The 16,616-nt window shown below is 37.5% G+C and overlaps 1 protein-coding gene across 1 annotated transcript; it reads left to right on the top strand.

Moving 5' to 3' along the window:
* The first annotated feature begins 376 nt into the window (after positions 1-376).
* Positions 377-16,233, top strand: LOC110648205 (DEAD-box ATP-dependent RNA helicase 35). Its single transcript, XM_021802359.2, has 3 exons — positions 377-604; positions 2,402-3,331; positions 15,201-16,233. Exons 2-3 carry the CDS (start codon positions 2,433-2,435, stop codon positions 16,063-16,065), a joined length of 1,764 nt encoding a protein of 587 aa, XP_021658051.2. The 5' UTR covers positions 377-604; positions 2,402-2,432; the 3' UTR covers positions 16,066-16,233.
* Positions 16,234-16,616: the final 383 nt, after the last annotated feature.

Here is a 16,616-nt window from a genome sequence, read left to right on the forward strand (position 1 = left end):
AAATTATAATTACTAATTTTATTTTTTATTAGTTATATATTTTATAAAATTTACCCTTGTAAATTTGTCTTTTCTAAATTTATATAAAATTAATATTTTTGTATAATAAAGTAAAATTTTTTGTTTAATTAAAAGAATAATTTAGAATTCAACTTTTTAAATAATTAAGATAAATTAAACACAACTTGTTTTAGTATCACTCACCCTGCTGATCCGTGTCTGTTCCCACCCTCCAATTGCTTTATTATTAATAATAATAATAATAATAATAATAATAATAATAATAATAATAATAATAATAATTCTATTTTACCCTAAGCTACGTCGTTTCATCGAGCTCTCGCTCCACATGTAAACCGATATCCTCCAATGCACTAATAACAGAACCCACAAGTTTACACAGTCATCACTCTGAGGCTCCACCGGATTCCCTCTCACTGTCATCGCCATCCTTTACTCTCCTTCAGCCTCTCTCTGAGTCTTGCTTCTGCACGGTCGCATCTGCACAGAATCTATCGGCCCTTAAGCTCGCCCTTGCTCCTCAATCCCGTCGCCTGCCGCTCAATCTCGCCGCTGCTCCTTCACGCGTTGCCGCTTCTAACAGGTGAGTTACTTTGTTCTTCCAGATAGTGTTCCTTCTCTCAATCTGAAGCAAATTAAATTTATTGCATCTGATGTTGGTTTATGTGACTTATACTCTAATATGATGTTGGCTTTGTTGATATATTGACATGTTGCTTTTTGTGATTTATGCTCTAATTTGGTTTAGCAGCAGCTATGTTGTCTTTAATGAAATTCTTAAGGCAGCATCTTAGAAAAGTGTTTTGAGTTATTTCATATTTTAACATTTATACAAAAAATTAATAATCTAACAAAAATTTTTCTCGTACGTGCAAGACGCCCTGCAGATATATTGCATTCTCTCATCTTCTATATGAATGAATTTTTACAATAATACTACTGAAATATCTGCGAGACCTGTGGTATTATGTTCTGCCCTTCCTAGTGGGTATGGCCATATGGATTTACTCAAGGTCTTTAACTGTGGTTTTTGGTCTGTAACTGTGTAAACACTCTTATTTCTTTGTGGTGGTGTGTTTGTGGGGGGGGGGTGTTATTCATTGATTGTGTGTTGCATCTGGATTGTTGATTGTTCTTTTTTTTTTTTTCTTTTTTTTTTTTATTTATAAATACAATGGAAAGAAGATTGTTGATTGTTGGGAAATTGGAAAAATGGTATCTGGGTATTGCATGAGTTCAGTTGCTGAAGCTTTGAATTTTGATTGAATCTTGAAATTGAAAGATAAGATTGACCGAACTGATTTATTTTGATTAAGACTCTCACAAATGCATTTTGATTTTTCAATTTCGGTTTAGTTACAAGCTAAACCGACCAAATGCTCTCCCTTAATTTAAAGTGTCGTTATTTGGCATGTTTATAATTTATATATCATGATTAACTTTTTTATATCCTGTTTTATGTATTATGTTTATTTAAATTATATAAACTTCGGTGAACATTTAATATGATATGTTTAATTATTTTTAAAAATTTTTCTTTTGCAACACTTTATTTAAAATTCTCCAAAGTTTTGAGTTTGTGTTTGGATATCCGATCAGCTTAGTCATTTCTTCCTGATTTTCCAGCAAAAAGCACAATAAAATAATTGTGTTTGAGTGGCTTCGGGTAGTACGCAGATAGTAATAATGGAATTCGAGATGAATTTAGGTAATTAATATACGTGACTAGTTTATTTTAAATGAAATAAAAATAATATAATTATGTGAAAATTTAATTAAAAATTTTTCTTGCAAATAATTTATTTTAAGGGAATTCTTAGTGTTATCACCTTCTCAATTCATCCCTCGTTCTCAATGAGAGAAGTCTTATTTGATCAAATATTTTAGGAAAGATAATAGGGCAAATTGGGGCGTGCATCACTTCTTAGTCCTTACACACAAAGAATTAGATTAACGGTGGATTTTCCAACGCATATTTTATTTAATTTTAATTTATTATTATATAATATAAATTTATTTGTTAAAAAATAAATTAAAAATTGAAAATATGTTTTAAACAGAATTTTAAATATATATATATAATCTGATATAGAATGCTAAGGGGTTCGCTTGCTACATTAGTTCAAGAGTATAAAAATATCTGCTACATAAACATATATTAATATTATTTAATAATTTTATCTTTAAATGCTTCCACGGAATAATACAAACTTTTTTAAGTGTAAAAAGTAAAAAAATCTAAGTCCTTATTAATCCCAGGTCTATTCTATTCCCAACCCTATTCTGCTGCTTTCTCGCTTGTTCAATTATCCCACTGATTTATGGTTTCGAACATATTTTAATATAAAACTTTAATTAGGGTTTTCCTTTCTTGTTTCAGTAAAATTTTTATCGGCATAGGAGATCAAAATATGGAGGAAGGCGATGACTATGTGGAATATGTTCCGGTGGCGAAACGCCGAGCGATAGAAGCGCAAAAGATACTTCAAAGAAAGGGAAAGTTATCTGCTTTAGAAGATGAACTTGAGAAATCCAAACTTGCTGAAGCCAAACCGAGTCTACTCGTCAAGGCTTCCCAGCTTAAGCGTGATCAACCTGAAATTAGTCATACTGAGCAGATTGTGCAACAAGAGAAAGAGATGATAGAGCATTTATCAGATAGGAAAACTTTAATGTCCGTTCGCGAATTGGCTAAGGGAATCACGTATACTGAGCCCTTATTGACTGGATGGAAGCCCCCGCTTCAGATTAGAAGAATGCCCAGAAATCAGTGTGATGCGATTAGGAAACAGTGGCACATTATAGTTGATGGGGAAGACATCCCTCCACCGATAAAGAATTTTAAAGAAATGAGGTTTCCTGAATCAATTCTGAAGAAGTTAAAAGCTAAAGGCATTGTGCAGCCTACTCCTATCCAGGTGCAGGGTCTTCCTGTGATCTTATCTGGAAGGGATATGATTGGGATTGCTTTTACCGGCTCTGGGAAGACCCTTGTTTTTGTGCTTCCCATGATTATGATTGCTTTACAGGAGGAGATTATGATGCCCATCGCCCCAGGAGAAGGACCCTTTGGTTTGATCATTTGTCCATCAAGAGAACTTGCTAGACAAACTTATGAAGTGGTGGAACAGTTTTTAATTCCAATGAGAGAGGCTGGTTGTCCAGAGTTGAGGCCGTTACTGTGTATTGGTGGAGTGGATATGAGGTCACAGTTGGAGGTTGTGAAGAAAGGCGTGCACATTGTTGTTGCAACCCCTGGGAGGTTGAAAGACATGCTAGCAAAGAAGAAAATGAATTTGGATAACTGCAGGTAGGCACTATTATTGCCATCAATTATTACCACTATCAATTATTATAAACTTCTCTTTTTGTACTATGGTTGTGAAATTTGATTACTGTGGTTTCTGCTTTTATCTTTTGAATTCATCATAGACTTTTGTATATCAAACTATGTCACTGCTATATGCTTCTTTCTTTTGAACTCTTAATGGAACTTGTTTAGACTCTCTTTTCAGGAATTCTGAGATAGCCTTTCCGAGATCTGCATTTATTGTTAATCAAAATTCTGAGTTATGCTAGTAGTATATATTGTTGGTCAGCAATCTATCATTCATCATTCTTAGTTTTATTCTAGGAGACTGGAGTCTTTTTGTTGAGTATGTGGTATTGTGGTACAAGTGTGAGTACACAGTGTTTTTCTTCACTAAATTCACCTGTGGTTGTCGATGATAGATTCTGAATCCTATGACTGACAGGAATTTTTAGTTCAAATTGAGTAATTTAAATCCAACCTTCTAAAACCAATTATTAGAGAGTGCATTTTAATTTTGAAACCGCACTTCTCTTTTAGTGATATTTCAAATACATATTCAAATAAACTATAATCCACATACATGATTTTAGTTTTATTCAATGAATTCATTAAACCAAAGAACCCTAATGCAGGGGTTTCCACCTCTCGAGAGAAGAGGAAAGAGAGAATTAGGGAGAAGGGAAAGAGATAGAGTAGAGAATACAGGATTTAGAGAGAAGAAGAAGATCAATTTCTTTATTAGATTCAGAATGAGAAACTACAATCATAAGTCATCTATTTATCCACAGCTGTGAACTTCTTTACAGTTCTATGACCGACTCTAACGGCACCAACAACTCTACAACAGCCTTAACAATTTCATAACTACCCAACTCCTTTTCCCTCTAAAGCATTCACTTCCCTCATATTTCTAAACTTTCTTCTCTTATATGTTACAATTCCCTCCCCTTGAGGACCTTCTTATCCCCAGGAAGGTTGAAAAGTAGGAAACTGAGCCTGCAGAAAGGAAGAGTCTTCCCAAGTTGCATCTTCTTCTGTGAAGTGTGACCACTTAATCAGGCCTTGAAGTACTGGAAGACCATTCCTCAGGATCGTTCTTGTCTGCAGCAGCTTTTCTGGAACTACTTCTATTGTCTGGTCATCATTCAAGGCAGGAAGATCCGGAATTGGAGTGACATTAGTGCCTATTTTCTTCTTTAGTAGTGAAATATAAGTCTGTATGCCACAGTCCCCACTTTTGCTGCAATTTGAAATGGCCCATAAAACCTAGCTGAGAGTTTAAGTGACTTTCTAATTGCAATAGAAGTCTGTCTATAAGGCTGTAACTTCAAGTAAACCCAATCTCCCACTTGAAACTCCTTCTCATCTCTCTTTTTATCAGCTTTCTGCTTAATTCTGTTTTGGGCCTGCACCAAATTGTCCCTCAACAACTCAGTCATCTGCTGCCTCTGCCATAAAAGCTCAGTGACTGCTTGAACATCAGTAGAATCTGGCAAGGGACAAGAAACCTCAGGTGGTTTATACCCATACAAAGCCTCAAAGGGACTCATCTTCAAGCTACTATGTTAGCTACTGTTATACCACTACTCGGCTAAAGCTACCCATCTATTCCAAGCTGCTGATTGATGATGTGTCATACAGCTTCAAGTAACATTCCAAGCACTGATTTAATCTCTCAGTCTGGCCATCAGACTGAGGATGATATGCAATGGACAAATTCAAAGAAGATCCCATCAACTTAAAGAATTCTTTCTAGAAAAGACTAATAAAAACTGTCCCTGTCAGAAACAATTGTGAGGGGCATACCATGCAATCTGAAGCTTCAGATAAATATAATCCCCAACTGAAAAGTCTCGTTCTGACCTCTGCTTATCAGCTTGTTGCTTCATTCTATTTTGGGCTAATACTAAATTTTCTTTCAACAACCCATCCAGCTGCTGTCTCTTTTGTAAAAAACTTCCCACTGCTCCAACAGTAGGTAACTCCATAGGCACTACTGGAAGAAATGGTGGAGAGTAGCCATAAAGTGCTTCAAAAGGTGACATCCTAATAGCACTGTGAGAGGAAGAATTGTACCACCATTCTGCAAGAGGAAGCCAAGTACTCCATGTATAGGGTTTTTGAAATGAGCCATACACCTTAGGTAACCCTCCAAGCACTGATTAAGTCTCTCAGTCTGACCATCAGACTGGGGATGATAAGCAGTACTAAAAGCCAATGTAGTGCCCAAACATTTGAACAACTCCTTCCAAAACAAGCTAGTAAAAATTTTGTCCCTATCCGAGACAATAGATTGTAGTGCCCCATGCAGTTTGAAAATATTATCTAAGAATAATTTGGCCACAACAGAAGCAGTATAGGGATGAGTCAATGGTATGAAATGCCCATACTTGGTGAATCTACAAACCACCACTAGTATGGTATCTTTACCCTTGGACTTGGGTAAATGATCAATAAAATCCATTGAGATGTGTTGCCAAGCTTGAGTTGGAATAGATAATGGCTGCAACATACCAGGGGCTACACAATGTTCACTTTTCCACCTAGCACAAGTATCGCATTTTTTTATCCACTCCAATATATCCTTAAGCATCCCAGGCCAAAAGAAATGCTTCTTCAACCTTAAGTAAGTCACATTAACTCCAGAATGACCTCCAAGGGGACTGTCATGTATAAAGCAATTGATTGCTGCCTTAATTCAGTGGAGCAGCCTACATATAGCCTGTCATGAAAGTAGAGAACTCCTTTCTTTAGCTGAAATCCTGAATGAGCTGTACTATCCAAGGATAATTGTTGCACCAAGTCGGTTGCTTTAGAGTCCTTGTCATAAGTTTGAAGTAAAGTAGTCATCCAAGTAGGCAAAATTGTAGACTGAAAGGCATGGCAACTAGAGTCAGCCCTAAAAGGTCTTCTAGAAAGGGCATCTGCTGCCTTATTTTCAACACCTCTTCTATAAAGGATCTTATAATCGAGCCCCAAAAGTTTAGAAATGTCCCTTTGCTGCAAATTAGTATGAAGCCTTTGCTCAAGCAAATATTTTATACTTTCATGATCAGTTTGAATGAAAAACTGTCCTTGCTCCAAGTAATGTCTCCACTTTGAGACTGCAAAAGTAATTGCCAGTAATTCTCTTTCATAGACAGATAAAGCCATACTTCTAGGACCAAAAGCTTTTGAGATATAAGCCAAAGGATCCCCTTTTTGTTGCAATACAGCCCCCATTCCCCAACTACTAGCATCAGTCTCAATTAAAAATGTAATAGTAAAATCTGGTAAGGCAAGGACTGGAGCTTCTGCCATAGCTGTTCTCAAAGTATCAAAAGCTTTCTGGGCTGAATCAGACCACTGAAAAGAGTCCTTTTTTAATAGATCAGTCAGTGGCTTACTAATTACCCCATAATTTCTTACAAATTTTCTGTAGTACCCTGTTAAACCAAGAAAACTTCTTAATTCCTTGACTGAAACAGGTGTGGCCCATTGTACCATAGCCTAAATCTTTTTGGGATCAGTGGAAACTCCTTCTGCTGTGATAATATGGCCTAAATACTCCACTTCAGTCTGTCCAAAAGAACATTTGGATTGCTTTGCATACAGCTGTTGTTCTTTCAAGACCTGATACCCCTCCTCCAAATGCTTCAAATGAGAATCCCAATCTTTACTATACACAAGAATATCATCAAAGAATGATAGAACAGATTTTCTGAGAAAAGGTTGAAAAATGTGATTCATCAAAGCCTGAAAAGTGGCAGGGGCATTGGTAAGCCCAAAGGGCATCACATTGAATTCAAAGTGGCCATGGTGAGTTCTGAATGCAGTCTTGGGAATGTCCTTAGGATGCATTCTAATTTGGTGGTACCCTGCTTTCAAATCAATTTTTGAAAAATACCTAGCCCCATGAAGTTCATCCAAAAGGTCATCAATAATAGGAATAGGAAATTTATCCTTGACAGTCACCTCATTTAATCTTCTATAATCAATGCAGAATCTCCAAGTTCCATCCTTCTTCTTGACCAATAAAACTGGAGATGAATAAGGGCTAGTGCTTGGTTGAATTACTGAAGAAGCTAGCATTTCATTTACCAACTTCTCAATTTCTGCTTTCTGGTAATAGGGGTACCTATATGGCCTGATATTCACTGGATGAGTTTGGGGCAACAAGGGAATTGCATGATTATGACTTTTGAAGGGAGGCAACCCATGAGGTTCTTGAAAAACTTCATGATATTTCTGCAATAACAACTGCAGTGCTTCATTATTAGAAACAGAACTGGCACCTGCTTCATTTACTGCTGCTGATGCTTGTTCAGGTAATGAAAATCCTGAAGATTTTGAGGAATCCACTATACACAACAATGGAGACTTGAAATCCTTCCCCTTCCTTAGAAATAATTCTTCAACAGAACATAAAACAGGTGCTAACACTTCACCTGTCTTGCCCACACCTTGCAACACTACTTCTTTCCCATCCTTAACAAAAGAAATTCTAGATGCTTTGAAATCAAATAGTATTGGATTAAAACTTCAAAGCCAATCAACTCCCAAAATCATATCAAAGCTTTCTAACTCCAAAATCTTAAAGTCAAACTGGAATTTATAAGATTGCTTCTTCCATCCAAAATGCTTACATTGATGGCTGCAATTCAGTGTCCTACCATCAGCTACCGCTATGGCAGTTGCAGGAATTTCCACCAAATCTAACTTCAATTCCCCAGCCCAGTTTTTGTCTATAAAGCTACTATGACTGCCACTATCAATTAGTATTATGATCTCCCTATTTTTATAAACTCCCATCACTTTAATTGTCTCTGCCCCTTCACTTCCTTCCACAGCATGTACAGATAGCATAAGCTCCCCCTGCTCACCTCCATCTTCAATTTCTTCTGCTACCTCATGCCATGCCAAATGTCCTTTCCACTACCTTCCTCCTGTTCAGTCACTTGCATTGCTGCTAGGGTTTTAGCTTTGCACTGGTGGCCAGGGAAATATTTTTCTCCACATTTGTAACAGGGTTTAGGTTGGTATTTAGGGTTGGAAACATTGGATTTAGAAGAGTTGACATTGTTGGGTAAAATGGAAGGTTGATTAGCTGAAATGGAACTGCCAACAGAATTGGATCTGATAGGTTGGTTAGTAGGTGTGAGGTTAGTGGATTTGGTGTTCTGATCTGTTACGGGAGGTTTAGGAGGGTAAGGGTATGTTTGAGAAAGTTTAGGGTTTGAATAGGAGAAATTAGAATTAGAATTGGCAGTGCTTCTAGGAAAATTAGAACTGAAAGGTTTGGTAAAACTTTTAGTTTTCTTGGTATCCAGCAACTGCTCCTGCAACTTAGCTATCTCTACTGCCTCCACCAAAGTAGCAGGTTTGAATATCCTAACCACCAACCTAATTTCATCCCTCAGTACCCCCATAAAACCAGAAAGAAAATAGGACTCCCCTAACTCTGGCATCACCCTTTCCATACGAATACTTAAATCCTCAAAATTCTCCAAATAATCTTCTAAAGAACCCTCTTGCCTTAATCTCATAAATTCTTCCACTATATCTTCCAATCCAACATCTCCAAATCTACCACAAAGCCCTTTTTCAAATTCTTCCCAAGTATGAATTCTCCTATTCCAATTATGGAACCAAGAATCTGCTTTATCTACCAGAAACAAACTTGCAATACTAATTCTTTGATCCAATGGAACTTTATATACCTCAAAGTATTTTACACATTTCTGCAACCAAACCCTAGGTTCTTTCCATCAAAAGTCACCAACTCAATTTTTGGTAAAAAAGAATTCATACCTTCATTAATGGCAATGGTTCCAGAACTACCTTGATCTCTCCAGTATGGGTTGGGCAAATCCTTTGGAATTGGCAACAGTCCCCTACTTTCAGTCTTCCTGTTATTGCCTTTCCCTTCCTCATCTACAGAAACAACTTCTTTCCCTTTTTCTTTTGCAAATGCACTCATGAAAGCCTTCAAATCCTCCCTTGATGAATCATTATCTGCGGAGGCTCTATCCAGCTTCCCTTCCAATATAGTGAATTTCCCTTTCACTTTCTCATTAAACATATTAATTTTCCCATCCACACTCTCCTGTAGTGTCTTTAATTTTTCTTCCAATTCCGCAATCCTAATGATCTCAGCGCTAACTACCACAGATCTGGTCATTATTGTGACAAAAATGCAGTGATTCCCCACTTAATTCCCCCACGGAAGAGCTCTGATACCAATTGTTAAGGTAGTTAACTCTAACAAGAGAACTTTAGAAGAATTTAGAAGAAGAAGAAGAAGAATGATAGAGAGAGAAACAGAAATAGAGCAAGATAGAGAAAGAGGATTAGAAGAGAGAGAATTGTATTTCTTGCTAATGAATCTAGAATGCCTTAACTCCGCCTAAGTAGTTTGCGCTTAGCCGGTCCCAAGCCCGGATAAAGGAGGGGGGTTGCGGTAGGTAGGTGACAACCAGCGTAAAAATTTTGTCACATCTTATGATATGGATTCAAATGATATGAACGTTGGGGCGTCCTCTGCTAACGACGCGCTACATCGGAGCCCGGGTGTAGTGAGAAATATGCAAGGGTGTAGGGCATTCACCGAAAGCGACTCGCCATGCCGGCGCCCGGGTGTGGTGTTAAGTGAGTAAGGGTTCTCACATCATGGACGGGTGTGGGTAAAGAAGTTAGTCCATAGGGTAGACAGTAGAACAGATAGTGAAACAGAACACAAGATAGACATAGAAAACAATAGAAGATATCATAAAAAGAGACCAATTAGGAAGGAACAGGATAGGAGGAGGATCAGGGTTGGTACTTGGAATGTTGGATCACTTACAGGAAAATTAATGGAGCTTGTGGATATCTTGGAAAGGAGAAGGGTGAATATTGCTTGCATTCAGGAGACTAAATGGGTAGGAGAGAAAAGCAAAGAAGTGGGTAATTCAGGGTACAAACTGTGGTTTACCGGAAAGGAGAGAAATAAGAACGGAGTGGGCATAATCATAGACAGGACATTGAAAGACGCTGTAATAGCTGTGAAAAGAGTAGGAGATAGAATTATACTAGTAAAGCTAGTACTAGAAGGAAAAACAATAAATGTAGTTAGTGCTTATGCCCTACAAATAGGACTAGATAGTGAGAGTAAACAAAAGGTTTTGGGAAGATATGGATGATTTAATGCAAAACATACCAAATGAAGAGAATATTTACATTGGTGGAGATTTGAATGGACATGTAGGAAGTGATAGGCAAGGCTATGAGAATGTTCATGGAGGTTTTGGTTTTGGCAGTCGAAATGAGGAGGGAAAAAGCATCCTGGATTTTGCTATGGCATACGACCTAATACTAGCAAATACCTACTTTATAAAAAGAGAGTCACATTTAGTGACTTTCAAAAGTGGGCAACATAGAAGCCAAATCAACTTTCTCTTAACCAGGAAGACAAATAGAGCTCTATGCAAGGATTGCAAGGTCATTCCAGGAGAGGCTTTAATAAGTCAACATCGGTTAGTGGTCTTGGATGTCAAGTTTAAGAACAATTCAAGTAAAGTCAGAAAAAATAGTGTAGCTCGAACAAAGTGGTGGGAGTTCAAAGGAGTAAAGCAAGTGAAGTTCAAAAATGAGCTTCTCGAGTCTGAAGCATGGAAGCTGAATATGGAGGCCAATGATACGTGGATACAGATGGCATCAAAAATTAGATAAGTAGCTAGAAAAGTACTTGGAGAGTCTAAAGGACATGGACCACCCTCAAAAGAGAGATGGTGGTGGAATGAGGAAGTACAAAAGGCAGTGAAGAGAAAAAGAGTATGGTATAAGAAATTACCTAAATGTGATAATAATGAGGCATATGAACAGTACAAGATAGCAAAGAAAGAGGCAAAAAAGGCAGTTAGTCAAGCAAGAGCACAGGCCTTTGAAAAATTATATGAGAAACTTGGAACTAAAGAAGGGGAGAAAGATATTTATAGATTAGCAAGGAGGAGAGAAAGGAAATGTCAAGATCTCAATCAAGTTAGGTGCATTAAGGATAAAGAAAGAAAAGTGTTGGTGAAAGATGAGGACATTAAAGAAAGATGGAGAAATTATTTTAATGATCTCTTTAATAATAGTCAAAATGGTAATAGCGTGAATATAGACTATAGAACGATAGAAAAGAATGTGAATTATACTAGAAGTATTAGATCTTTAGAAGTAAAGGAAGCACTTAAGAGAATGAAAGTGGGTAAAGCCTGTGGACCCGATGGAATACCAATTGAAGTGTGGAAGTGTTTGGGAGATATGGGAGTGGCATGGTTAACTAAATTATTTAATAAGATTCTAAACTCAAAGAAAATGCCTGATGAATGGAGGAGTATTTTAGTACCTATTTTTAAAAATAAGGGAGACATACAGAGTTGCTCGAACTATAGGGGAATTAAACTTATGAGCCATACTATGAAGTTGTGGGAGAGAGTTGTGGAGCATCGACTACGTCGTGATACTTTTATCTCTCTCAATCAATTTGGCTTCATGCCCGGTCGTTCAACTATGGAAGCTATCTTTCCCATTAGAAGCTTGATGGAGAAATATAGAGATGTGAAGAAAGATCTACACATGGTTTTTATTGATTTGGAAAAGGCTTATGATAGTGTTCTAAGAGATGTCCTATGGAGTGTGTTAGAACAAAAGAGGGTATTTATTAGGTACATACAAGTGTTGAAAGATATGTATGAAGGAGCAAGTACTATTGTGCGCACAGTGGGAGGGGACACGAGATTTTCCGATCTCAATTGGATTACACCAAGGATCAGCTATAAGTCCTTACCTTTTTACATTAGTTTTAGATGAATTGACGAAACACATACAAGAGAGTATTCCTTGGTGCATGATGTTTGCGGATGATATTGTTCTGATAGATGAGACGCGAGAAGGAGTCAATAGAAAGCTAGAGCTTTGGAGAAGTACTCTAGAGTCAAAGGGCTTTAAGTTAAGTAGAACGAAGACAGAATACATGCATTGCAAGTTCAGTGAAGGCCAAACTGGCGATAGGGAAGGAGTTAGTTTGGATGGAGTGGTACTGTCCCAAAGTAATCACTTTAAATATCTCGGCTCAGTCCTTCAAGTAGATGGGGGATGTGAGGAGGATGTTAGTCATAGGATTAAAGCCGGATGGTTGAAGTGGAGACGTGCCACGGGAGTTTTATGTGATCGCAAGATTCCCAATAAGTTAAAAAAGAAAATTTTACCGTACAGCCATATGACCGGCTATGTTATATGGTAGTGAGTGTTGGGCATTGAAAGAGTCGTATGCGTCTAAGATAAGAGCTGCAGAGATGAGAATGTTAAGGTGGATGAGTGGCCATACTAGACTAGATAAAGTCCGTAATGAGAGTATTAGAGAAAAGGTAGGAGTGGTACCAATTGAGGATAAGTTGAGAGAATGGAGATTGAGGTGGTTTGGTCATGTGAAGCGTAGACATACGGATGCTCCAGTTAGACAAGTATAGCACATTAGGTTAGAGGATAGAAAGAAAAAAAGGGGTAGACCTAAATTGACTTGGAGGAGAGTAGTACAACATGACCTAGAAGTATTACAAATGTCTGAGGATTTAACCCAAAATCGTTTAGAGTGGAGAAAGCGAATCCATATAGCCGACCCCAAATTTTTGGGATAAAGGCTTAGTTGAGTTGAGTTGAGTTGAATCTAGAATGCCTTACAAGAATGACTATTGTGCTTATATAATAGCTCATTAACTGCCTCAGCTATTGCAGGTAGTTATTTCTATCTTCCTAACGGATCTTGTAACCACCTAATCCCTTTCCCTCCAATTTCAACAACTCAATTAATTCCCTTAACAAACCAAACTACTACTGCCTTATTCTATACTTTCTTCTCTGGTATGTAACAAATTCCAACCCTTTGATCCCTAGGAACCTTTTATATCTCGAAATACTTTTCACATTTTCTAAGCTAAGCCCTTGGTTCACTGCCATCACAAGTAATTAACTCAAATTTTGGTAACAACCCTGAATTCTCCCCATTTTCCATAAAAGAAGATACACTATTTCTTTTTTATTTCCCTTTGCTACTGCCTTAGGAGTCGGCAAGGTCCCTTTGCTACCTTGCCCTTCTTGCATCATATTCCCTTCAACCTCTTCATTAACAGTTCCTTTTCCCATATCAGAAAAAAAATCCACTCATTATATTTCGCATCTCATCCAATAATGCTGTCTTCATTTCATCCATATTTTGATCCATCTTTTGCTCAATTCTTTGCTCAGTCTTCTTATCAGTAACTTCTTGCCAGATCTGAAATTTATCCTCCAATTCATCCATCGTAATAGCTTTTGGACCCATCACTACACTCCTAGGCATCTTGCAACACTCACACAAGCTTTTGGAATCAAAACACACCCTCGGGAATAGCTCTAATACCAAATTATCGGTAGAAACCATGGCCGTAGAGGAATAGTAATGGCCGTAGTGTAATGGTAACGGCCTAGTGCTATGCAAATTTTTTTGAAAAATTTGTAAAGTTCATAAAATGACTATATATCGGTAGATATAAGTAAAATTAAAATACACAACTATATAGTAAGCACAAATACATCAAATAAAAACATTAAATGGCAGAGACAAAAAAAAAAAGGCACCAAAACTATATATACATGTGAAAAAATGGTAGAGGAATAGTCAAAGTAATGGCCATTACCATTATTTAACGGTCGGTAACAGCTGTTACTGTTATGCAATGGCCATAACGACCGTTATGCCTGCAAGTGCCTATTTGCCTATAAATAACGGCCTCATGCATAACGGCCCCCTTCAAAACCTATAAATAAAACGCAACGACCATTATTTGAAACCATGATAGAAACCTTGATGCAGGGGTTTCCACCTCTCAACAGAAGAAGAAAGAGAGAATTAGGGAGGAGAAAGAGAGAGTAGAGAATAGAGGATTTAGAGAAAAGAAGAAGATCAATTTCTTTATTAGATTCAGAATGAGAAACTACAATCTTGAGTCAGCTATTTGTCCAGAGCTGTGGATTTCTCTACAGTTCTATAACTGACTCTAACAGCACCAACAACTCTACAGCAGCCCTAACAATTTCATAACTACCAAACACCTTTTCTCTCCAAAGCATTCACTTCCGTCCTATTTCTAAACTTCCTTCTCTTATATGCTACACCTTCATGTAAAATGGATGCCTATGCAAATTTGAGCTCAGGTCAGCATGGGAAATTCTTATTGTTTGCCATTTATCATAAAAATGTTCTACACAATATCAATTTTGGTTGGTCTCTCTTAGTGAAGCGATGAGCTTTGCCTTTGATGTATGGGTTGAAAAAATAAATGTGACAAATTATTTCCTCTGGCCAGTGCTAAGCAGCACCCTCTTGTTTATATATTGATGAATTTGTTTATTCATGGCTGCCTTAGCAAATAGGGAGCAATGGAGGACTATCACCCAACGGTACATGATTCTTTTCTAGTTTGTTAATGATTTACTAAGATTGCTCCTTGAGCATTGGAATGTCACATATATTGCTAGAAGTATAGTCTGAAATCTGCATATAACTTACCTATTTTAAAGTTTCAGCTGCTTCATATACCTGTAAAATGATATCTGGAATCTGAAGGTTCCACATGAACTATTTGATTGTACCAATTACATGAAAAGATCTTGTCTTTGCTTTTTATGCTAAGCTTTTTTTCCCCCTTCAATTTCTTAGTATTGTTGTCAGGAGATTCTATTGTATTGTTTTGTTGGCATACTTGATGCGCATTTCTCCTATTTTTTAATTCTTTGAAGGAACCGTGTTTTCTCTGCTACTTGTATCTTGCATACTACTAATTGGCATAGAAAGTTACCAACATTGCTGCTTTTTCTTCTACAGGTATTTGACATTGGATGAGGCTGATAGATTGGTAGATTTGGGCTTTGAGGATGACATAAGGGAAGTCTTTGACCACTTTAAAGCCCAAAGGCAAACTCTTCTATTCTCTGCCACCATGCCAACGAAAATTCAGAACTTTGCCCGGAGTGCTCTGGTAAAGCCTGTTACTGTTAATGTTGGAAGAGCGGGAGCAGCAAACCTTGATGTGATCCAGGAGGTTGAGTATGTAAAACAGGAGGCAAAGATTGTTTACCTTCTTGAGTGCTTACAGAAAACACCGCCTCCTGTTTTAATATTTTGTGAGAACAAGGCTGATGTGGATGACATTCATGAATATCTCCTCCTTAAGGGTGTTGAGGCTGTTGCTATTCATGGAGGCAAAGACCAGGAAGAAAGAGAATATGCAATTTCATCCTTCAAAGCAGGCAAGAAAGATGTCTTGGTTGCAACTGATGTTGCCTCAAAGGGTTTGGATTTTCCAGATATCCAACATGTAATAAACTATGATATGCCTGCAGAAATTGAAAATTATGTTCATAGGATTGGACGAACAGGAAGGTGTGGTAAGACTGGAATTGCAACAACGTTTATAAACAAAAACCAGAGTGAGACAACATTGCTCGACTTGAAGCACCTATTGCAAGAAGCAAAACAGAGGATCCCTCCTGTTCTGGCAGAGTTGAATGATCCAATGGAAGATGGTGACACAATTACTAGTGCAAGTGGAGTTAAGGGCTGTGCTTACTGTGGTGGGCTAGGTCACCGTATTCGAGATTGTCCCAAGTTGGAGCATCAGAGATCTCAGCAACTTGCTAACTCGAGAAGGGATTATTTTGGTTCTGGGGGGTATAGGGGGGAAATCTGATGTATATACACTTGTTCAGTTGATTGTGCAAGTTTTTACCTTTGTTATGTTTTTCGACGCTATTAAGTACTACCGAATGGGAATGCTTATCAAGTTTTATGTATTGCAATACATGAATGTAACATAGGATGAATGTTATTGGAGATGAGTTTGCTAACATTTTTAGAACCTCACTTGCATCTATCCATGGAGTCATTGTGCATTGCTTCCATTCAAGTGTGTTCATGCCATGAATGAGAGGATCATTTCTACTTCTTGTGAGCTTTAATTCAATTTTTTAGGTCCGAGAAGTTGTCACTTCCCCTAATTTAAGTTACGTTAGCCTATCTTGTCTCGTTATGCAATGCTATTGTTGACCTATTGAACATTTTATATGATAACTAGTTTTAACATCAACATCAGAGTCAAAAAATAATTCAAATAAGCAAAATACCCAGCATATGCTAAATGTGTATGATGCGCACCAGTCCAAAACCTGCGGTTCAGGGCCTCGCTAGGAGATGAACCAGAATCGGATCGATTGATCGTGGTTTGAGTCAGTTTTGGTTTCT

Source organism: Hevea brasiliensis, chromosome 1 (assembly GCF_030052815.1).
Source record: "Hevea brasiliensis isolate MT/VB/25A 57/8 chromosome 1, ASM3005281v1, whole genome shotgun sequence".
Taxonomy (NCBI): domain Eukaryota; kingdom Viridiplantae; phylum Streptophyta; class Magnoliopsida; order Malpighiales; family Euphorbiaceae; genus Hevea; species Hevea brasiliensis.